This window comes from Rousettus aegyptiacus, unplaced genomic scaffold, assembly GCF_014176215.1.
Source record: "Rousettus aegyptiacus isolate mRouAeg1 unplaced genomic scaffold, mRouAeg1.p scaffold_m13_p_2, whole genome shotgun sequence".
Taxonomy (NCBI): Eukaryota; Metazoa; Chordata; class Mammalia; order Chiroptera; family Pteropodidae; genus Rousettus; species Rousettus aegyptiacus.
Window position 1 is genome coordinate 137,303,027 of NW_023416295.1, and position 25,801 is coordinate 137,328,827.

The 25,801-nt window shown below is 33.7% G+C and overlaps 1 protein-coding gene across 3 annotated transcripts in view; it reads right to left on the reverse strand.

Moving 5' to 3' along the window:
* Positions 1–25,801, reverse strand: part of CNTN1 (contactin 1) — a 272,015-nt gene that overhangs the window by 99,704 nt on the left and 146,510 nt on the right. For all 3 annotated transcript variants that reach the window (XM_016151683.2, XM_016151684.2, XM_036236741.1), the window contains 9 exons: positions 24,491–24,623; positions 20,904–21,076; positions 19,308–19,403; positions 13,159–13,365; positions 9,854–9,953; positions 9,515–9,696; positions 4,315–4,439; positions 3,545–3,662; positions 496–646 (listed from right to left, as the gene is read on the reverse strand). In XM_016151683.2, coding sequence (XP_016007169.1) covers positions 496–646; positions 3,545–3,662; positions 4,315–4,439; positions 9,515–9,696; positions 9,854–9,953; positions 13,159–13,365; positions 19,308–19,403; positions 20,904–21,076; positions 24,491–24,623 — 1,285 coding nt within the window. The remainder of the gene's footprint in view (positions 1–495; positions 647–3,544; positions 3,663–4,314; positions 4,440–9,514; positions 9,697–9,853; positions 9,954–13,158; positions 13,366–19,307; positions 19,404–20,903; positions 21,077–24,490; positions 24,624–25,801) is intronic.

Sequence of the window (25,801 nt, forward strand, 5' to 3'; positions counted from 1 at the left end):
TTGTTTTGTCCCAAAGCCAGTAGATGAACCACTTATTAGGTAAATGAGAATTTTCTGTTCACTTAAGAAGTAACTTGTATTTTGAAGTCATCTTTTTTATTTTCCTACTGAAATATTTAACAGGTTAATTTCATAAAATTAAATCATATGTGATTGGGTATAGATGTCCTTGTAAGGGGAAAAATAAATTAGAGAGATCCTACTTTATTTCTCATTTTTCATTATTTCTGTGACCACGGGCATTTTATCAAGATTCTGTGAGCTTTAGTTTTCTAAATTCATTATTAATTACAGAAGCCTAAAAACTAAACCCTAATTATAATAAATACTGACAGAGATGGGTAAGTATTTCTGTTCATCTTAGAACTACAGTATCTTCTGTGGCGAAAAGTTGGAACAAAGAACATATACATTACTAATAAGAAAACAAGTCCTCTATAAATAAACTTTTCCAAATAATGAATTCCAATTGAATTTTCTATTTTCTGAACTGACCTACTGCCATTGACAAGCCACTCTGTTCCTTTACTCCATGAAAATTTTGGTTTAGGTGCAGCTTTAGGTTTGCATTCAATTATGACTCTTCCTCCTTTAGCAGCCAGGATCTTTTTCTTCATAGGATTCATTTCAAAAGTTGGAGCCAAAGCTAAAAGAAAAATTATTATTTTTTTCATTTGTTAAAATAAAAAATTCTTCTATACATAGTTTATTTCCTTTTGATTACTAATCAACAGAAAAGATTAATCTTACCAAATATTATCAGCTATGAACAATAGACATTTCATATCTAATAGTAATATCTTTTTCTTTTGTTTAATATCTTTATTGAGGTATATTTTATTTACCATAAAATTCATCGATTTTAAATGTAGAATTCTTGGTCACAACTGGATTATTATTTTAAGTTTTAGTTATAATCAAATAATTTATACATATTTACCTTGAAGGTAACATCTAATTCAATTGTTTTGACTAAATTTCACAAAGGAAGTAAAGGCTAGAGAAATTCAGCATTATTATTAATATTGACATATGATCATAATTAATACTCCCAATCACACTTTCAATGAATGCTCTCTACTTTACAAATGAAAGACTATATACCTAGTAAGATTATATAATTGGCCAAAGGCGGCACAGGCAGTAAAAATAAGGTGAGAATTCACATCCAAATCTAGTTCTTTGTGATTTGCAAGCTTTTTTCATTAAACAATATGATTTCTCCTTTATTATATAACCTGTGTACAGACACTATGAGATGTCAAAATAGAGAGAGTCCTGCCTTTTGGACCTACCCACAAACAGCTATGACAATGATGGATCCAATTAATTGAGGAGTGCATGATCTACCTGTAACTTATCCCTACCTCAAAGTACCAAACAATAATTATGAATACAGGATATAGATTCTCATAAAAAGTCACCTCGTTGATGGCATGCTCTAACTTTCTTTAGGGTTCCCACCTCTAGCTCATTCCCCAATCTCCTTGTCTACTGGCAGACTTTGCGGGGGTCTGAGGGGTGGGGTGTCCCATCCATCTATTTCTACACATTTTGATCACCTGTAACTGTGTTCCTTCTGGAGCTTTTTCAAGTATATATTTATCCAGGTCTTGACTTAACATCATCTATCCCCATGATTCTCAGTTTTTGTCTGTGCATCAAAATCATCTGAGGACCTGGATAAAAGGATTCTGGGGGATGTATGAGATTTGGCAATTTTAACATGCTCCCAAGTGTTGCTACTGCTCCTGCTGCTCTGAGGAACACATTTTTTACAAAGCAAGGATTTAGTTTATTCCATTTTTGCTTTAGTCTGAGTTTTGATAATTGACAATAAACAGATAAGTAAGCAATCAATCTGTATTGTACACCTGACTCAGTGTGTGGTATTTTGTAGAGGCTCAGTAAATATTGTGGATGATATACTGCTTGTAAAATATGAGAGAAAATGAAATAGGAGATTTAAAAAGTCAAAATTAATCCAGAAAATGAGACTTTTTCTTGAATCAGTTCAGTTTCAAGAAAATAGTTGATTTAGTATGTTCATTCACATGACTTCATACTCATCTAATATTTGAATTTCTAGTGATAGAATCCAGGTTATGTTTCTATATATTTTGGAAGTGGGAAGGAGTAAAGAAACATTTTTTTTCCAACTTAGAAGACATGCTTTTGTTTTTGTTTTTGTTTTTTTCCTTTTGTTCTTTACTGGGTTCTTTAAAAGCATAGTATCTGGTGTAAACACTCAATAAATATTTGGTGGATGAATAAATGAAATAACTCAGTAGCTACGGAAAGGAGAGAGAGGAGGGAAGCACTGTTCCTAAAATTAATAAAACAAAATAGACTGAGATTAATGTAAAGATGCCCAGGAATATTGTTCTCAGGCTAAAAATGGTTTGCTTAATTCCTACCTTGTCATTAAATGATTGAATGACTTTTAGGCTTGACTATAGAGGTCTTTCAGTCTGAGCTGTTGAATTTTCATATTATTTTGTAATATATGATGATAAACAAGGAATTTGAATAGAAAATAGAACGTTTAACTTTGGAAAAGAACTGAAACTCACCTCATACCTCCTCTAAGAGTCAAAATGATTTTACCCTATTTTATACAAAAGTAATATGATATTAAGCCTAAATATGAACATTTGCTTAAAATCCAAATAAACTAGATTAAATGTATTACCAGGAAATTTTGATTGTAGGGGGAAAGAGATAGGACATGATCCATAGCATTATAATAAGAGGTAGGGAAAGTTAAAATTAACAAGGCCTCAATTCTTTGTAGAGATAGTTTGCTTTAATACTTTCTTACAATTATCTCATTTCCTTTCATATTATTTTAGTGTCACTAAATTTGTAGTGATAGCAATATTTTAAGTCATTTTCCTTTGCTGTAGCAAGATAAAGTATTGGGGTAAAGGAATTATTTTTGGTTAGGAGAAGAAATACTTCTTCCTCCAGATAAAGAGATAAAAGGGCAGGTGCAGTAAAGATTTAGATAATTTTGAATGAGGGGTGGGAAGTTGAAATATTCTATTTTAAATATATGTTTTTGATTTTCAAAGTAGAAGTCAGAGTGGGGTAAAGAACTTGAGGAATGTCCTGAAGGTTTTATATAGCAATTGTAGGGTATGAGGCCTAGGTACTGATAAAGCTAGCATGCGCTACAGAATCATCCTCTTAGGCTGGGTCTGTATGTCTTGTGAAAGTATCAAATCATCATATGTGATTTTCAGACAACATTTAGCTGCCCAAATGTAGCAGGGGATAAGTTATATAAAATTGGCATGTGGAAAGTTTGCTTTACCATTAAAATAATTTTTTAAAACTATTATACTCCATGTTGCCTCAAATTCTTTTACCGTTCCTTAATGAAAGGGAAAAAAAAAACACAATATTCTATTTCAAACCACATTTTAAAAGTTTTTAACTTTAGCAATTCCAGAAAATAATGTGAAATCAAATATAGATACCCTATGATCATTTTTTTAATGTTTCTTGCTGAAAGTTAACAAAAACCAGAAATGATACTGACCCAAGATCTTCAACTCTGCGTTTGCATAAATAGCTCCATATGTGTTTTCAGCTATGCATTGGTACATGCCAGCATTTTCAAAAGTCACGTCATACAGTCTCAATTCCCCTTTAATATACTGAAAAGAACACAAGGGAAAACACATTTCCTCAATAAACTTTAGCAGATATGGTTTCATTTATGTTTGGCTTGGTTGTCTTTTCATTTAGATGCATTATTTTGCCCCCACTGTTAACTAAATGAGGTGGAGTAGGATTTTCACAGCATGGGAGAGTAAAACCCACTTACCATGCCCAGTGGCTCTTGTTCTATTCATCCTAGAGCTGAGAGTCCACCTTTTTCCCTCTTGGCCCAGCTGGGAGATTACAGTGGGAAGGTAGAGTAGGACCCCACTGCTGCTACTTGTCCCCCAGGCTAAAGGTAGGACCTTCACTCTTACCTCTGTTTCTGTGGGGTCAGGAAAACAGTGGCAAGAAAGAGGACAATATCAGGTAGTGGAGATGGATGAGTAAGAAGAGGGGTAAAAGTGGAACATAGGAAAAAATAAGGAGAGAAGAGAAAGAAGGTCGAGATAAGATTACAGGAAGTTATTTAAGGTGAAAAAAGATACTTTATGCTCACTTTTTGTTTGCTCTTTCTAGGAAACCTCTTTATTTCAGGGTCCAGGTAACTTTATGCTATTGACTCTCCTGCTAAGTTCATCCCAGGACCACTGGGAAATGTTGCCTGAACGTGGACTCAAGAACTGTAAAGCACTTGAACATACATACCGAATATCCATTTTTTAGCCACCGGATAGTAGGGATGGGCTTCCCTGTGGCTACGCAAGGCCAGTAGAGATCACTGCCTATATCCACCTCTGTGTCATTGATGTGTTCTACCCATTCGGGAAATGCTAAAAAGTAGAGAACATCATAAATGTCAAATATAAGTCTCAATATTCATTATAATCTTGAGTACAAATTTTACATTTAGTTGACTTTCTTTACATCAGCTCTTGTGTGTACCATAAAATCAGTGTTAGAGCTAATGAAACTGTATTTCTGTTGGTCTGCAAGGAAACTTTATCCTACATTATTATAGCAGAAAGTAACTGTAATTCAATTCATAATTATTTTTCTATTCATGAACCATGCTATATTAGGAAGCTGAGTATAATAGCAGTAAGAGAATTTATATTTTTTAATAACATAAGTCTTTTGGAATTAAAATTAGGGTTTTAAAGAATGATGTCTTAATTGATTATGACACTATCTCTTTCCTTTGGGGATAAAGATTCAATTTTTTTCCACTTCCTTGGGTATATACTATTTTTCTTCTGATGTAACTTCAGCTAGTAGCCACTGGATTAGACAAATGATGTGGTCACTTAAATACCCTTTAGATGTTAGAAACTACATACAGTAGCTATGATTAGTAAAATCTCTGCTTGAGTGAAATTGATCTCAGCTTTGTCAGTTGGTCTGATCTATTGAAAGCTTAAAAATGTTAGGAATTTCCCAAAAGAAAATATGTTTCTAGATAGCAAGCAAATCAATAATCTGATAATCTTTTTGAGTGTTTAAGTTACTTAAGTACTTCAAATAGATATAGGTAAACAAATTAATATAAAATGAAGGAGGTAGGAGAGAATCCTAACTAGAAGGTAATATTTTATTTAATTTTCTTTAAAAATGAATATATTCATTTTATGACCAAATTAATAGACATATCTTATATATAATGTGTATAAATAACAAAGAATGGAAAACATTTTAATGATCTCACTGTATCCCATAAACATTACATGTATATATGTATACATCCATATTATATAGTATATATAATATGATTTAGTATATTTTTTCACTTATTACATTTTGTTTGTAACATATGGAGGTAATTTTTAAAATGAATATTAATAACTATTATATTAATTGATAGAGATTTTATTTTGTATGCTATCTTGGAAATACATAAAAGAGGAATATCAGCACCATCCCTGCCTTAGCCTCACACAAGTGACACAAAGATGTCACATTAAAAAATACAGTGAGAAGAATAAATAATTGAATCAGCATGTTATATTCTATATATGATTTAATTATGTACCCTTCTGGTTGATTAGACCAAAACTTAGTATGCCTCATTAGTAAAAGAGAAATAACAGTTCCCTTAAATTACCTTCTATAAATATCTATTCTGTCACCTTGTTTCTTCTAACGAATTAGATCTTAGACAGTACAGAACTTTATTCTGCTGAGAACCCGAGGTGTAATTTTCTTAATGTGTTGAATAAAAATTGGTTTATAAACTCTATAAACCAGATAGAGAATGGCAGTTTTATTTAAAAAATGTAAGAGGCCTAACCAGAATTTTTCTCCCCTCAGGAGACCACCCACGTATATTTGATATTTATTAAGTAAATTTTGTTGGGGTATTAGATATATAAGTCTGGAATGTAAGAAAAATGTTTGGATCAGAGTTTCAGAGTAGAGAGTACACCTCGGGCCATAATCATGAAAAATATAATTAAGGGAGTGACTGAAATAGAAAAGAGGTTTAAAGACCAAACTTTGATTATTCCAATGTTAGATGGGTAAATAGGAGGAGAGACATTAACGAAGGGTGGGTTCCAGATGTCAAGCACAGAAAGTGAATTGTGAGAAAGGGAGGAATCAGCTCTGACAGCTGCTGCCGTTAGCTCAGGTGAGACACAACTGAGCCTTGACCCTCAGCTTTAGCTATGTGGAAGTCATCGGTGATCATGAAAACAAAGGTGTCATTGGAGAAGTAAGGATGAAAATCAAGTTGGAGTGCATTTAAGAGAAAAAAAATTGAAGACAATTTTTAGAGTATAGATAAATCTGTCAAGATTTTTGTTTCTTTTTAGAGGAGACAAAAAGAAGAGAAATGGAGCAGTAGCCAGAGTTTAAAAGCAGATTTTAAAGAAGAAACAAGAGCCACTATACACTGATGGGAATGACCCAGTAAAGAAAAAAAATTGCTTATGCTGTAGGGAGGTGGGGGTTGCTGGGATAATACTCTTTTAAATTTTTTTTATTTTATTGTTAGTTTGAAGTATACAGTACACTGTTTAGAAAATTATATAGTTTATAAAATGAACCCCGCCACACACTAATTGCTCTTTATCTCCTCTGACTCTCCATTATATGAGATGCTACCTACATTCCCTATGCTGTGTTCCCTATCCCCGTGACCATCTGTCAGCTACTAATTTGTACTTCTTTAACCCTTCATCCCTTCCTCCCAGCTCCCCAAGCCCTCTCCCCTCTGGCCATTACCAGATGTGGGACAATATTCTTAAATAAGTAAGAGGAGTAGTACACAAATGAAGGTGTTGGCCTCAGATAGCAATTGCATTTATAGTAATAATAGATAAGAGAAGAGATGCAGGTATTGGGTAGATATGGGTTGGGAACTTGTAGATGCTATAATTCAATTACTCTCATATTTTCTGTAAAATAAGAAGCCAAGTTCTCAACAGAATAAAGCTGGTGGGGGAGGTTTTATAGGTTTGAAAGAAATCATGAAGGTCTGAAATGGTCATCAAGAGAGTGGGAGAGTAATTTGACCTAGGGAAATGTAATATTATTGCCAGGTAACACTAAAAGTCCACTTAAAGTTGGTGATGAATAACTTAAAATGGACCAATCAGCATGGTCATGTTTATCTCAAGTCATATTCAAGTTCTTGGGTGTGAACCGAGAGGCAGAAAGCTGTATTTTTCCAGGGTCAGCATTTTGCAAAGGTAGTAAGACAAGGTGGAGAGAGGAGATTGAGCTGAGAGGTTGTACAGAGGAATGATAATGACTGAACATGAATTTAGGAAAGAGGTGGGTAGAGGTTAGGGAAAGTAAGAGAAATTTGAAATCTTATAAGATTAATTGATGATAGTTCTCAGTAGAGTCAAAGGATTGGAGGAATCTGGGTACCAGAGGGAGTGAGCTGGAAAAATAGGTAGTGGTCAGAGAGTGAAGCGTTTGGAAATATGATTTTAAAGGACTGCATTTTTGGTAATAATGAAGAGTCTAAAGGATGGCCTTGGGGGTGAGCTGCTGAGGTAGGTCAAAGGACAAGATTACTAGAGGAGAGAAGTCCAAAGGAACCGAGAGGCTAAACTATTATAAAAATAGTTTAACCAATGTCACCATCAAATAAATAGATAGATGATAGATAGAAAGCATTTAAGAATATATTATATGGCAATAATAACTATCACATTTCCCTGTGAGCTTTAGAGCCAAAAGATGTGGCATAAGTAATGGTGATGGAAGTGATAATAAAAATTATAATCATAAAAAATAGTTACAGTCTTTACTGATATTGATGTCACTAATTATGAAGTCAGGAATAGTGCTGTAGTTAGTGAGAGTTGCCAACATTGAAAACCTTAGAGGAATGATGGGGATTGACTTGCCATAAGACTGTTAACTGAATGTTTAAAGGAAAAGAAAAGAGAGCAATGGCATTGCTGGAGAGGGCTGCATGAGCAGTATCTCTAAGGGAGGGCTATGTTTCAGTTACAGTAAGAGGATAAAGACAATGATCAGAGTAGGAGTTGGGAAGAAAGGGAATTCTGATGATAGTGAATTATGTGTTCTAGAAAGCACAGCACAAGGACTTCAGAAGTTGGAGATTGGGAGGAGATGGAGATTGAATAGGACATGTGAGAGCTGTGTGCATATTAAAGTGCAAGCCGTGAGGGGGCTTTGGGGTCCAGGGCTTCTTCAGGCAATTGGAATAGAAAAGGTAACAGTGAAATGAGCTCAATCCCGGTGGACTCTGTGAGATGGTGGTGGTGAGGCTTCATGCGCTGGGTCATTGGAAGGACTTACTTCATCCTTGTATAGACAGAGGCCTAGGGTCTGGGTGGGCATGGGGGCAGTGGCCTTCACTCTGCCACAGTGCTCTTTCCTATTCTGGTATTTCAATTTGGCTTAGACATCAACTCCAGTTTTTCCTATCACTCATCTTGATGTGGCTAAGGTTACTCCTCACTATATTTTTTATCAATATCTTATACAAATTTCCATATTTCATTCTCATAATTTTATGTTTATAAACACATAATTGTATGTTTATTTTCCTGTATATGTTTGTATAAATTTGGGGTTTTGTAAATGGTATGACTATAGTATGAATTTCTCAAGGACATTTCCTCTATCTAACTATCCTTGCTCTTATCACAGGGTCTGCCTCTCTGAGAAGTCACTCTATAGATGCTGTCCTTTAAATGGATGATCTTATTGAAGCCTTACACATTTATTCAGTTGTGCAAGTTATATATTGTGGACCATTACAGAGATGATTTCAACCTGAAAAGTCAAGTGTTTCCTGAAAAACAACATTCTATCTTCCCAAATACAATTTTATCTTTGTGTGTGAGAATCCAATGTTTGTGCCAAGAAGATGTCAAAGAAAAATGTTTCCTTAGACCAGTAGTTCTCAAAGTGTGGTTTCTGGACCAGTAGCACCATTATCTCCCAGGAACTTGTCAGAAATACAAATGCTTGAGCCCCAAATAGACCTAATAAATCAGAAACTCTGAAGGCAGGAACCTGCAATCAGTGTTTTAACAAGCCCTCCAGGTGATTCTGAGGCATACTAAACTTTGCAAACCAGTGGCGTAGGCTAAGTCATAACACATAAATTCTACAAATGAAAAAGTATTAAAAAAAGAGAATGATGAAGAGTGTCAACAAGCTACATTAATTGGATTTTCTGATAACGATCAAGAACACTACTATCAATCCATTGGTGTTATATGACACTAATAGTATGAGTTCATAACATCTATAACTCATTTGTATTACTTAATTAGACATAAGACCAATATTCTATCTTTTTGCATAATGTAATATATGTCACTGTTGTTAAACTATTAATCACTGCATTCTAGTTTTTCAAGTATGAAAATGGCTATAAGATATTGATGAAATTTATAGAAAATTAAAACAATATATCTACCTTGAACATAAATCATTGCCTGGTGTTTATCCTTTCCTTTAATGTTCTCAGCCTCACATTCATATGTGCCTTCATCTTCTAGCTGAATATTGAAGATCTTGAGGACAGCCCCAGAGGTGCTGATCTCAGCAGTACTTGGCATTGGTTCCAGGACCTTCCGCCACCGGATATCAGGAACAGGACTTTAAACAGGAGATACGAGAGCTAAGGGTCCACCATGTTTTCAAGGCAATTTTATGTTTATGTTTATAGCTAAACATTTACATTATTTATTTCCTAAAACAGTACAAAAATTAATGTATTTCTATACATGTTAATGAAAAGTGTACTTGTACTTACTTGCCAAGTGCAAAACACTCTAAAGTCACATTTTGGCCCATCAATGCATATATGTCCTTGAACTGAACTACAATATCAGCAGGATATGGTTTTGTTGTTCCTAATATTAAGAAAAATAAAAACATCAATGAATTAATAAGTGGAATAGTGTTATTTTTAACGTTGTGGTTTTTATAGGATTAGACTTGATTCAATATAGATGGCTTCTCTCTGTACAGGTCTTAAAATATTTAACTGTATCATATGTGTAGATTTACTCGTTTATGTAGAGTTTTTATATAGTATAAATGTTATCAAGCATTTTCAATCACATTGGCTCATTCTGACAGCTGTGCAAATCAATCAGATTCAATGCACTAAAAAAAAATTTCAAGAAGTCTTTAGGGAACATCGAATATACATGTAAAATGTTCTGCCAGGTACTTTATGGAAAATAAAAAAGGAAATGGAATAGAGGAAGGAAGGAATAGAAGAGAAAAGAAAAAGTTAAGAGAAAAAGAGAAAAAAAGTGTCTATGGAGATAAAGGCAAAGAGAAATAAGTTGAAAAAAAGGGAAAGAGAGAAAGAAAAATGTCTATTCAGACTTTACTGTGCTCATCAATATAGGTACTTTCTTTCATTTGTTTAACCTATCAGTCCTGAAAGATGTATTATTCCCTTATTGAGGAAGAAACAGTCTCAGAAATATAAATGCATTGTTTAGGATCATACTTTGAGTGTATATTTTATACTGAATAATGCCGAGGAGACAGAGATACACAATGACCCAAAATATAAGAAAAAAAAAATTAGTGACTAAAACAGTAGCAGTCAAGAAAGATTACTGGAGGATATAGGGGCCATGGGAATTTCAGGCAGAGAAGACATTTGAACTGAACTAGTCCAGGCTGAGAAAATAGAATATTATGACAAAGTTCTAGGAATGTGCAGAAAATTAAAAAAAAAAAAAAGGCTAGGAATTCAAATGATGTAGAAGTATATATAGTTGAAGATGAGTTTGAACTTCCACTCTAAAGGCTTGAACTAGATATTAAATATTTTAAAACTAATTTCCTCAAGTACATAACTACCCATCGGTTATTGTAAGAGAAATAATATGAATTTTACCTTTGTTTTAGGTGGAAGAGCTTGTTAGCAGTTTTGAAGGATGGATCATGGAGAAGAGAAATATAAAAGAAAGTAAGAGATCTAAGGGAGGTTATTTCATAAATTCAGGGCACAGTCACAGTGGGAACAGAAAGGAAAGAACAGATCCAAGTTGTGTTTTAGGGTCAGAATCAACAAGACTGCCCCTTGGATCAATGTTTTCTTAGGGTGTAGATCAGATATCTAATTCATCAGAATCACCTGGGATGGTCATTGAACCTGCAAATTCCTGAGTCACATCCCAGGCCTGCTGAAATCAGCATCTCTGGGTTCCACATTTTCCTTAAACTTTCCAAGCGCTTACATACTAATTAAGAACCACAGAATTCACTGTCCTAAAGACAAGAGGAGGAAAGAAGTTGATTAAAAATGCTATTCTGACGACATTGCTAGGTAAGATGAAGAACATGAGAAGAAGTTTAGAGGAAAGATAACAGGTATATTTGGAAATTGAGCTTAATATACTTAAGAACCTTCTGTGTAAAAAGTCCAGGAGCTAGGTAGAATTAAAAACTAAACACAGAGGAAAGTTTTAGAAATGTGAATTCAGAGACATCTGCATAAGACCGCTGTTGAAAAGGTGTAAATGGGTGAGAAATCTAGAAAAAGATTAGAGAGAAATATAAGAAAGAGGAAGACCTGGTGAAGGATATTGCATAGAATTTGTCAGAGAAGCATGTGGGAGATGAGGAGAGAGCAGGAGTCAGGGAAATAAGCCAAAAGAGGGAAAGTTCAAGAGAGGAAGAGGAGATCAATTTTGTCAAAGGTGATACAGAATCGGGACTGAAAAGCTTCCTTTGGATTTAGGAAATAGAAAATTGTTTTGATTATTCAAGATTGTTTGCATCAAATACAAAAGATCCAAGGAAGGAAAGGAAGGAAGGAAAGTTTGAAGATTCAGAAAAGAAATGAAGTAAGTGATGTAGTGAAGTTTCTAAATGAATCAAATGGGGTGTGAACTAGAACAGCTGGAGGAATTAGCTGCAGCAGGAGGCGAAACACTTCTTCCACTGAATTAGAAAGTAAGAAATAAGAAGCGCTGAATTTCTAGGGAAGAATAAGAAAGAACACTAATGAAGTTTTCATTCAATGGCTCCTTTTTAAATTGTGAAATAGAGGGTGAAAGAATCTACTCTGGAATAAACAAAAGGGGTTCTATGAAAAGTAACCTCACAGGGTGCTCTGTTATTCTCTGGAGCATTTGAAATCTTGTTCCCTGGTATATGTCATCAATTTGGCTCAAATAAACTCTTACAAAAATTCTTTACAGGTTTTGATGTTTCTTAACATTGACACTACTAAGACTGGGGCAAGAGAAAAGAGCCAGAAAACAAAATATTTTTATTGAATACCAGCCATTTGACCACTATCTTGAGGAGAGTAATAAAAATGGAATTGCAGTGCTATGATAGCATTTTCCCCATTATCATACCCTACTTAAGGGTAGAGGTAAACAGCTAACCTAAATCTGTCAATAGTGAAACCAGTGTTTCCTCAGAAACTTGAACTCAGTGATATGAGTGTAGCAGCATGCTTGGAATAACAATAATGTGAACAAATATGATGTGATCTGATTTTCTCAGGAAGTGGTATGTTTAAAAAAAAGGAAGATAGTTGAATTGGAGCCTGCAAAAAGGACAGTTGAGTATGTCAGTACTCATTGCCACAGTTGTTATATCTATGCTAATTACTTACAGTAGAAAGGCAATTCATATACTGATATGCTTTATGTAAATAGTTTCTTAAAATATCAAAATAATCCAACTGCCTTTTTAAAAAAATAATACAGTTTTTAATCTAATCATCTTTCTTCTTCATGAACTTACTAAGAAGTAGGAATGGCCATGAAACTAATCAGATGCCAGTGATTCCCCTTGTAATTAATATACCAGTACATGGCTACTGAACCAGTTCCCTCTGAATTCCCTGAACTAAAGGCAGCCAATACGAACTCTACCATTTTAGGGTACTTTTATGATGTAAATCATTTTTCTTAAAAAGTGAAGGAAACCCCAATACTTTCGAGTGTGTATCCTCTGTTTGCCCTGACTGAGCAGCCAGCTAGTTTCCCCACTGGTTATTGCTTTTCCTTATTGTAAGTATGCCATCCATAAGCAGACAACCTTGCAAAATTAGATTATAACAAACATAATACTTACGTTCAGGTAGTGGAATAAGCGGGATAAATTTGCTGAACACACTCTTTGTAATAGAAGGACTAGACACAAAGCAGGAATAATTGCCTTTGTCCGATGCCTCAACATTCGCAATGTAGAGATTACCATTTGTCTGAGACACAAATCTTCGTTTATCCATCGTGATAAATACAGGAAATTCGTTTAGAAGCCAGCGGTAGCTAAGATCATCTAGAAGAAAATATTGTCCACTAGATATCAAGCACTTCTCCAAAAGCAAATACTTTTATTTTCTAGTAATAAACTAATGCATAATCTAATCTAGGCTATTGCAGAGCAAATGTTGGAAGTAGGCCAAGACAAACTGCAAATTTTCTGAAAGCTACTATATTTTGAGTGGAATATAAGCATGGCGCTAAGCAAGTACATTTCTCTCTCAATTATTTTATGGACTACTAATATTCTTCTCTTCCCCTAATGGACTAAATGAAACTCAGAGAGATTACATGACTTGCTTAGAATTTTATAAATGTTAAGAAGAACTGGGATTTTTGATTTCAGGTCTGATAATTTAAAGCTCATGACTCATCTTCCCTACTGCATTTTAAAAACAACATTAAAATCAACATTACTCATCATACTGTGGCTTGATATCTTTTTCATTTCTGTGCTCCTATTTTAAATTATAGATTTAAAAATGAGTTTATATAACCTGTTCTGGCCATATTAAAAAGTGAAAACCACAGAAATAGAGACATGCATGTTACTGGTTTTCTTAAATATTAGAAAGTATGCCATATGGTAACTCTTAACCACAGGAAATTCCTTTCGCTGAATAGACTGGCTGGTGTGGCCAGAAGTTGAATTTCCTCATTAATTTTCTGCTTTTCAGCATTTTCTATTCCCATCTCCCCTTCCTGCTTTGAGGAATGACTCCTCTGTAGTCATGACAGCAGTAACTACGGGCACTCCATATCCCTCTGTCCCCAAAAGTTCATTCCTTTTAAAACATCATGACAATGTGAATACAATTGTCTCTAAGAAAATTATAAGAGGGGATCTTTTTACTCAAGTTAGATCAGATTTCAGATTTAAGACGGTGGAAGGTCAAAATCTTTAAAAAAAATAAAATGACCCACTACCCTTTTGCTTTAGGGAGCGCAAGGTAACTAGTCAAGCTACTAAAGAAATTGTGAAAGAGAGCTGACTTTGAAAATCTAAAGAAATTGAAAATAATAATCCAGAAGATTCCATTTAGATTAAATATATAAATTTTCTCCAGTAATATATATCAGAAAAGTGAATGAAGATGATTATATTATTATTCTGGTTTTTAATCTTAACTCTTTTTTTTATTATTTAAGCAGTATATTTTTACTGTCAAAAATTAGAAAATACAGATAAAAGAGAAAGAATATTAAACCACCATAATTCTCCAACTCAGAGTTGTCATTGTTAACACATACCTTCCATTTTAATTGTCATCCTTATGCTGATTTAGGGTCAGGTAAAAACCATAGAAGAATCAAGATAGAAAGAAACTTAGGGGACTGCTTACATTGCTGAAATTGGGCTCTTGGAATTGGGAAAGAAATAATACCATATAATCTTTGATTCAAAATGGGATTTATAGTAAATTTTACACATACCATAAATTTGTCTGACTGTGAAATAATTATTTCCATTTTCACTTAAAATGAAACAATATTTTTGCCATGATTTCTGGTTATAGTTAAATCCTCCTCCCCCCCCCCAAAAAAAAATTTAAAAATTCAGGAAAAGTGTAGATTTTGTTACAGAAAATTTTTTTCTCAACTGTAAAATGTTTTTAAGATATCATATATAAAATGCATTCAGAATAGTCTGGGCACTTTATAGTTATGTGAATATGGAGACCTCCATTTTAATTCTAGACTATGATTTTGGTCAGGCTATTTAATCACTCTATTAGTCAGTTTCTCTAAAATTTAAGACCTTTAAGGAACAAAAGCTAGGTGAGAGATATTATGATGATATCTATATGAGCATATAAGTCTTGTACTATATAGCAATTGGTCTGGTTAATTTAATGCCCAATATGGATTATCCATTTTCCTTAGTTAATGCTGAGTACCCTCTATGTGCCTCTAAACAAGATATAAATGGTCTTTTCCCTTAATAAATGTAAATTAAGCCTACTGATAACCCATTCACTTGGACAAAATAATAACTACAATATTTTAGAAAAAAATCATTTCTCATTGAAACAAAGGTTGGAATTGCTATTGGCATTTTGAAACAGGGACACTATATTTTGAGTGAATATAATTGACTCACCTAAGGCCATATCGCAGTAGGGAGGCAGAACTGACTTTCCACCCCCATTCTCTACCCACCACTACTAACACTGTTCCAAGATTTGTGTGGTAGCTGTCCTGCCTCTCCAGTTTAAGAATAAGGCTTATTTTTGGCAATCAAGAGTTAAACTCTGAGCAAATTCTCATAGGTACTCGATAGATTATGTCTTTCCCTGCCTCATGCAGGTGATAACATTAACCATCTCTGAAAAAGCCGACACCTGTTTTTTTCACAGCACAGTTGACTGGATTAAATAATAAATTACAATAAAATTATTATTATTATTATTATTATTATTATTATTATTATTTTAGTATGAGTAAATGCCAGCACTTGTCCCAGAAATGTTGCTTCTATCAATAGATATTTGAGATTTTTTTTCCTTTGCCTCAAGAGAGTGTGGACCATATTACAGAGGAAATTTGAGGCAATTACAGTACATTTAGCTAGTTTTATAGTATTACTTTGATGTCCATTACTTATCTAACCTTGTTAAATAATGTATATTTCACTTTGAAATACATTTGGAATACTTTGGTGTTTCCTGCAAACTTTTAAGAAGATATTGGTGCTTTCTTTTTAAATTAACCTCAGTAGAACAGAATTTACCTATACCAAAAAAAATTATTATTGCTTCTGATCAGTGCATTGATACTCATAGTAAACTATACACTAAATTGATTAGATAGACACGTATGCCAAATTATACTGTGGGCTTATGTAGTCTCTATCATACTCTCCCATTCCTGTCTATTTTTGTTCTACCTTTTTATTCTACCGGAATTCATTGAAAATAATAGTCAAAATGCCAGGAGTTATTTTTTCAAGGGCATTCTCACTTTCTTATTCATTTTAAAATTCACACCTATGTCTATTATTAAGTATTCTGTATTTTGTAAATTGTACCCACTCTTTAACTGATGAACTTTTTTCTTTATTTCTCTCAATATACACATATGATTTATATTTTGTGAGATGGCTAGTTGATATAAAATTCAAAATAAAGCATTATGTTTTCATTTTTGGGGATTGAAGGGCTTAGAAAGTCTCATGTATACATAAATTATTGATTTCTATTTAATAACACAAAACCTAAATAGGCAAATTTACCTTTTTGTGAATGTTATGTATGCAACTATTTATAGTTGTCAAGCTCTATTGTTCCAGTTGGTGATCTAGTAACCTGGGATTCAGTCCTTACTAGGACAAGTCAGTTTAGGCATATCTCAGAACCCAAAGGCAGGTTTCTTTCCACTGTCAACCTATTAAGTTCTAAAGTGCAAAGCAAGAAATCTTAATTTAACTAAACTTCAGAGGAAGGATTTATAGCATGAAGATGATAAAATAGTACACATACACACACACACACACACGTTATGGTTTTGAAGCATATGTCCATTCTTATATTTGAAGGTGGCATGTTTAATGTTCAAAGAGGTCATAATACCAATAACATAAACTGAAAGAAGAAGATAAAGAACTGTTCAGATTCTATTCTGTGATTAACGATGTCTCTTGGATTTATATAAAAGACCAACTTAGTTTCTAGCCTCTTGACCCACCCACCTATTTAAATGTATGTATCTTCATTAGGATGAAGAAGTAATTAATTCATTTAGGTTAATGATTTGAAGCTTCTACCAACATTGTTTTGGTCCATGAAGTTCTTCATCCAGCACAGTAGTTAAGATGCCACAGAGACTGAAAGTAAGACATCTCCGAAAAATCTCAAAGCCTATTCTTTGGACCTCTTCCCACTTTCTATCTGTACTAATTCCTTAGGTAATCACATGCAGTGCTATGGCTTTGAAAACAATTTATATAATGACCAACCACAAATTGATATTCCCAGCTCAGACACTGCCACTGGGCTCTACTCATATAGAACTGCCACCTTTTGACAGCTCCTCTTGGAAGTTTAATAGGTGCCTCATACTTAATATGTTCATACCAATTCCTCCAGGTAATGGAGACTCCAGTCTCTTAAGAGATAATGACAAAAACTTTGGTGCCATTCTATCCTGACTTCTGTGCTTTCTTATATCTTGCATAAAGTCTACCAGCCAGTCCTCTTGGCTCTTCCCTCAAGATATATCTTGAATATAATCCCACCTTCACTGCCACCACTCTGGTCCATCATATGCTGCCTACATTATTGCAATGGCTCTTAACTGATCTCGCTTTACCTCTACCTTCCCGAGTCTTTTGTAGCCAGAGTCATCTATTGCTAAACAATGTCATGTAACTCCTCTGTCCAAAGCCCTCCAATACAAATCTCAATGTAAAAGCTACCATAATTACAATGAATTATAAAGTTCTATGTGATATAGCTCTTGTGTCTCTGATTTCATTCCAACTACCCTCTACCTTATTTACTCTATATCAGCCACACTGGCTTACTTGGTCTTCTGCCACAGTCCTCTTTCAGGCCTTTGTTCTTGCTGTGGCATACACCTGGTATGTCCTTTTCTTATATATCTGCATTGTTAGCTTCTTAATTTCCTTTAGGCCTTTATTCAGAGTTAACTTCTCAGTGATGTCCTTTATAAACATTCAACTATTGCCTCAACACTTCCTCTCCCCACTTTCCTGCATTATTTTTTCTCCCTAGAACTTATCATCAATATATAACATGCTATATCTTTTAACCATTTATCTTGTCTATGTCTGTCTCTCCCAGTAAAAGGTCTCTGAGAGTGGGTAGCTTTTCCTGTTTTGCCCACTGAGGTATTCCTGTGGCATACAGTGCCTGATATATAGCAAGCACTCAAAAAAGGTTCGTTGAGTGATTGAAACCCATCAGGAGTTGAATATGGTCAAATGCAATCATTAGCTGTTTATGATCCTTTACTTTGTGAAAAACCCTATAAAGATGAGGGGATTTTTTTTTTTCATAATTTTGGCAGTTCTTCAAAGAAAAGGACTCTTTTCTTACTGCAAGGCTGCAATATTTCAAATCCATACATTCCTTCTGTATTTATCAATTAATATTCTTTCTTTTAGTTGTTAGAAAGATAATTAGCAATATTTGATGTGTAATTAGAATTTATATGTAATTATAATAGAATGTATATACCAGACTAATATATTCCATACAAAATGATTTATAATAGCCTGTTACGATTAATTCTCTACAGAGATATTTAAAGTTAAATTTATGACATAACATTAGAACTATAAGAATACAAAACAGTTTTTCAGTGTGAAAAGTGGTATCTATATGTTACTTCAATAGTTTTGTGATAAATAAAACAAGGGAAAATTAGTGAAAGTATATGAACTGTTCGTCTTTTAATTAGCGCTTGAACAGCTTTTATTTTAGCCATACCAAATTACTGAAAATATGTATTTAAAGGTCGAGTCTTATAACAGATGACATGTAATTTAGCCCCTTTTCAAATGGAATGATTATTCTTGCAGACTGGTGCTCCTGAAGAAATTAATATTTATTATGTCTTTATCCCTTGTGTTTAATTACAGCTCACAGTACATTATAGATGTTAAATTGTTAATAAAATGATTGATTATATATCACTCCTCGGTACCATTCTATTTCAAGAATAATTTGTAGAAAATCTATCATATTTTCTTCAGTGTAATGGGAACTTTAATGGGTACATAATCTAACATAGCTACAGTTGATAAACTGAAATGATCATAGGTCTTTGGAATTAGGGCCAAGTGATTAAAGAGCCAAGAAGAAAGCATCTAAAACCACTAGTGAGTGATACATCACAAGGTTATGCAAATAGAGTTTAATATAATTATAAACATACCATAAAAACTTGCCCATTTTATTCTATAGATGCTCATATTCACAGAGAAACTAAAGTTACCTGGAAAATGGTATGGAGGATCACAGAGAAGCACCATTCCTTTTCCTTCTTTCACTCTGACCTCAGGACGTTCCTCAGGTGGGAATGGATCGAGATCTAATTATGAAAGCAAGAAGGAAAACATTCATTCTCTGGTCAATAGAAAGACAGCCATTCAATAAAGTTTACCTATAAGCTACTAATTCACTTTTGGATACGATACTTCTCAGTTGGTTTGGTGAAGCCTATCAAAGTCGATTCCCCATTTTTACATGCTGGACTTACATACACTACAGGAGAGTTCTGTGGGGGAACTTAAGCCTACAGATACTGACAACCCTGAAGATTATAGATATTCTAAACTTTTGCTTCACATTTAGGGTGAATCTCAGTAAGGATATCTGGAAGTACAAGGGGCACAGACAAATCAGGGATCTACCAAAGAAAGTGAATAAAGAGGAATAACAGAGAAATAGACTCATTTGAAAGATACATTTCCCTTCCTGGGGGAGGATCTCAATGTGGGGAAGGAACAAGGATAAAAGGCAGGACCCTGGGAGAGGAATATAAAAGTCACCAATCTCTTGGTCCTTTTCAAATTCCGGGTTTTTCTCAGTTCTCATTTCCTTTATTCCTTTTCATCTATTTGGGACTTATTTTACTTAACTATTTGATTCCTCATTTGTTTCACTAGTACTCATTAAGTTTCAGTTCTGCATCATTTCCTATTCCTTATCTGTCATCAGTATTCAAATCATAAAATCTAATTTTTACTTCTCTCAGTATATTTACATCCCTGAAAAATCATCATCCAAATTGTTACTTTTTTTCCCCAGAGAACCCTTCAAATCTACATTTCTAGTCCCGATGACTCACTTGAATGTCATCCCTCTCCTCAAATACTTGGTTGACATTTCAATATGGATAATTTAATGTTCCCATAATCTCTGCATATGAAACAACCATTTAAATGCTTCTTCCTATCCTTGAAATTGGTTTTCTTGCTCCCATCCCCTTTTTAGTGAGAGAAGAATGTTTCTGGCCTTTGACTAGGCTTTTCTTTAAAAAATACTTATATTTAGTTAGTCTTGTTTCTTTCAGTGCAATGTAATCTGTTGATTATTTCTTCAAGGATTGTTTCTTATTTATAAACCCACTGTCAACACACCCAATTTAATCTGACTGTTTTACCTGACCCTATCTCTGCTTCCTGGTAATTACTACCATGTGGGTCCTCTTAAAACATCATTTTCATCCTACAATTCATTCTGCAAAAGATTTAAATGCTGACATAAAATCACATATTGGAGAACAATCAGTCCAACTCCTTTCCCAATGCACAATTTTATTTCAGATCAACCTCTGACTTTCAGTTTATCGAGGTGCCCAATATATTTTTCATTATAGGAGAAATCTATATTTAATTTAAACTTTAAAATAAATGATCTAATTTATTGAATTTAATTTATTCCCAAGAAGAGAAATTAAATACTAACTCATCTATGAATACTTTCTCTTCTTCTTGATTTTTCTTCTTGCTGAACTCTTATGATGATGTCCAAGTTCTACACCATCTAAATAAATAAACTTGTATTTTTTTTAGTTACAATTACTTACATCCAAAGCTCAAGGTTGCTTCAGTGCTTCTGACTATCCCATAGTTATTCGATGCTAAACAGTAGTATACTCCAGCATCCTTCTGTTTGTCAGGGTTGTTGATAACAAGGTTTCCTCCTACCATACTGTACCGATCACTGGTCAGATCAATATCCCCATTATTCATTCTCCATCTATCAGAAAAAGAAAGAAATGTCATATCAAAGGTCACAAAGCCTGAAAATAGTATACTGGGCTAACAGCATTCTAAAATAATATGGGGACAACTCTTTGTGAATTCAGATGATTAAATAGATGACTCAGTGTGGTATTTCTTCACTCTCTATAATTCCGTATCTTTGGGCTCATGATTTATAATTTAGCTCAGGTACAGAAAGGTAAATGTTCAAGTGCATAAAATATTTCTTCTTTCTTAATGAAGCATCCCAAAGGACAAATATTTTATTGAGTTTTCTACATAAATTGGTTTCTTAGCAGATATACATTGATTATAAATGATGCCCATCTGAACACCCATGCATTAGATTCATGCATACAGAGAAACAATGTATAAAATATTAAAAACATTATGTTAACATAAATAAAATATAAAATGTTGTATCAATATTTGCTTTTAATATTGAAGTAATTTTTCAATAAAACAAAGTAATTGACATCATGGTTTACTCAAGTAAATGTCATATTCTGACCACTAGAGGTCAATCACACATTTTGAAAATGATAAAGTAATTGGGTCTTGGTTTCCATGACACGAATATAATATTGCAGGAATTCTTGTGGGGATTGTGTTATAATAAACTAACTAGAAACAGGAATACAACTTTCTTGGTGAGATTATGAAAAGAATCCATATTGAAAATAGTTTTCAATTAAGCTGACCACCTGCATAGTTTTATAAACATTCTGTAACAGCGTTTATTCTTAAGGTTCTATGTCTTCTACAATGTTGTAAGATAAGAACCATGGGCAAATAATGGGTTGTGGTTGCATTGCTTATTATTTGGCACATTTCTGATTAGGTTCAGAATCATGCCAAAAGGCCTAATGTCTTTAGAATTTCTCTTAATAAATCAAATTACTGTAATACTTTTTAGTTTTAACGTTTGCAATATAGGAGGTAATTTAAATGCAAACACACAAAAAAACTATACTTTGTATTTTGACAACCTAACAAATTCAAATTCAATGAAATCCTCCTGCTCCTCAACTCCCCATCCCACTTATGGTAATATTGTCCCTGCTTGAACCATCCAATGTCAGATTGCTTAGCACTTACCAATATAATAGGTTTCTTTGTTGGGAAATTCTAATTGCTATGGCCCCTCACTCATAATGTTGACTCAAAATTTGTACTTATTGCCTAACTTCCTCCCAGTGGACCTGACTGCGTTTGATGTCATACAATGATTAAGTTTTGTTGTGTATGGGTAAGTTCTCTGGTCTATTTTATTTTCAAGAACATCTTCCACTGTTGTGATACCTCTCACACCTTTAAATGCAATTTTTACTGGAGTTCTTGTTATTTGGGGGGATAAGGCAAGAAAATGAAAGCTTTAAGGGTAATAAAGAGGGAAGTAAAGTTCTCTGTTGTACCTTTCAGGATATTGCTATGAATAACAGATTATCACAGAACATGACATAAATATAAAACTACCATGTGAATGACAAATTGCATAATTACCAAGGTTAGTATGGCTTACCCTAAATGTTAAATAAATTTTTAAAACTTCATGAGTTTCCATCAGCAAACTGTATCATAAGCTAATTTTTTTTTCTTATTTTGCTGTCAAAAACAGACAGCCTTCATAACAAAATTAAGCATCTACTTCTCCCCTCCAGCTCTTTACATTAATATGTGGAAAGTCAGGCCACACTTGCCCTTGGGACTTCAGTGCTAGTGCAGCCTGTGGGAGGGAGCTGCTGATGGATTTGCCAAACAAACCTTTGCTTCTTATTTTTATTTTTTAAATTTTGGTAAAAACACTAAATGAGACTGTAGGAAGGGGGAAATAGGAGCTTACTAATTAATGTGCATAAAATTCTAGTTATGCAAAGCTTTGCTTCTTATTATCCCTGTGGGGTAGTAGTTAGTGGGGTATGACAAAGAGAAGCGCACGTTTCCAGAACACTATCTGTAATAAGCTCTCCTGTTTTGTCTCCTTCATTCCAGCACAGAGGCTGATTTGATAAGGTTCCATGAATGAATGTCAAGAACTGAATGTCACAGAGTACCAGCACTGAAATAGCTTTTGAGGTGCTATCAACCTATCTAGATAGAGACATACTGAAAAAAAAACTATGTTTCTTTGTAAGTCATAATACCTGTATTCCAATCCTGATCTGTGATTTACTAGCTCTGGAGGAAGTCAATTTACTTATTCAGGATTCAGCTTTCTCTTCTATAAAATTATGTGCTTGGATTAAATCTCCTCTACAGTCCCTATTAATTGTACTATCTAAGTCCATGACTATGTACATAAACTCCCATTATGTATGGCTTAAGGGTAGAAATAAGTCAAGCCCATCTAATAAGTTAAGAAGCAATGTGTTAGTTATAATTTATAAAATATCTTACTTATATTGCACTCCCATGCATGAAATTGAAACAATAAAAATAATTTCAAAGAGATAGCTATTTTGTATCTAAACTCATATTTTATTTTAAGAATAATTTTTTAAATTTTAGCCAGAGGCAAGAGAAAATGAGTTCAATTAGAATTAAATGAGGGGAAGGGGTATTTTCTTTGATAATGACAGAAAGTTATTTTTCTATCCAGGAAAAAATCTACTATTAAAATTAACCTTAATGAATGACAACGTTCAATTAAGTTCAAGTGACAGTAAAGCGCTAGAGACCCAATTTTCCCATCAATCACTTGCTTTGTTTTCGTGGAACCATTTCACAGGTGGGATTCAAATTATTGGCATTTGGTTAATTTTGAATCTTATTCTTTTCATTAGACTAGAAACTATTAGTATACTTTTCTGAACTGTCTAAAGCTGAAAAACCCATTATTGCTTTTTATGAAGCTATTTTTGATAGTATAAATAGGTTCCCCAGAAAAACAGAAGGAGATGTTTGCATAGAGTGTCCAGTAAGGAAAGACATTTAAGAAATTTGTATTGTCTGGAATATAGATTTGAGACTATCGAAAAAATAGTATTTCTAGAATTATCTATGCAAGCTCTTTAAATATAGAAATATTATCCATCATTGGTAGCTGTGAATTATCTAAGCTAACACATAAAAGAATATTTTATTCTCAAATGTGCATAATTTTCATATAACCTTTTGCATGTTTAATAGCATGATCTTTATTAGATTTTTTTAAATGAATAATGTCAAATGGCACTGGCATTATCTCTGCAGGAAACAGTAAGTGAATTATTTGCATTTTTTTTAAATTATCTGTTTAGGCATTAAACAGCTTTTAAAAAATAACTTGCATGCCAATATTATTGTTAATGTCCCTGGACTTCGTAGAAAGCCTTATCTTACAGCTTCTCTATTAGCATAGGGTCATAGATGCTGAGCTTCAATCTTTAATTTAACATTCCATTCTGAAAAGAGAGGTGAGGTACATTACTTGTAAACTGGGAAAGGGCTGGCTCGTGCCCTACAGTTTAGTGAAACTTTTCCTTCTGGTGATTCCTCTGGATAAATGGTATTAATTGGTTGCTCTTCAAAAATTGGTCCAAATCCTTTATCTTCCTCAGAAACTATAAGAAAAATAAAATTATTTTATATTGTGCTATTTTATAATGGAAATGTTAAAACAGGTTTTTGAAAAAGAAAGTCTGATACACAAAATCTCCATTTTCATTAAAACCAAAGATATTTGCCTCTATAACCCAGAGGAAAACATTAGGTTCTTCTTTCAAAATGCTTTCCTGTCCATCTTTTATCATTTCTCCAAAAGCACTCTGTGCCATGCTTAACTACTTAGATCTCCTCAAACAAGACATGCTTTCATGCCTCTGAGCCTTTGCACATGCTTTTCCTCCTTCTGGAACCACCATGTTTCTCCTCCTATCAAAATTTGTACATTCTTTATACATCCTTTGTACATCCTTTATGACAGCCATAGAGTTAATTCCTTCAGGAAACCACCTCTCACCCTTCTTAGCTTCAGTCGGTCCTCATTTATGTTCTAATAACTCTCCTATTAGTTTATGGTACTAACACACATGCTGTGATTCTTGATGTAATTTCTAATTCACTAGATTGTAAATGCATGGGGACAGGCTACATCTGTACACCACTCTCTTAGCTAGCTGTCTATCAATCTGGAACAAAATAGGTGCTTAACAATTTTTGAAAAACATAATGAATGAATTTCTAAAGGCTTAGGGGGAAGTTAGTCCTTTTCCTGGGTCAATTCTTGTTTATTTTTTCTAAACATTTAAATAGCACTGATACTTAACAACATCTAGAATAATCAATAAACTAATTACATGAATATGGGAACTGGCCATCTGGTTAAAATCTATCAGAAAAAAAAAAATTCACACTGGGAAGCAGTTGTTCCTGACAAGTGTATCCTTTTTGGATAGGAAGAGTGATACCTCACAGCAGTATGAGGGGAAGAGAATCACTTCATCTCATCAACATGTCAGCATTTATAGAACATAGCTAGGAGTCATATGCCCCAAATGCATTAATACTGATGTGTATGGCTAGAAAAAGGAGTATTCTTACATAGCATCATTGTTACATACCTGCCAGATCAAAGCTATGGTTCATGTCTCCAATTCATTTTTGAGACAGAGTTTAAGGCAAATGTCATACGTACATTTTGTCTTCTCTAACAATGGCCTTCAGGATGTAAGTGTTGTTCCAGCTTCTCTTAACAAGCAATATCATTATGTCATTTAAACCTTGCCTTAGTAGTATTTAG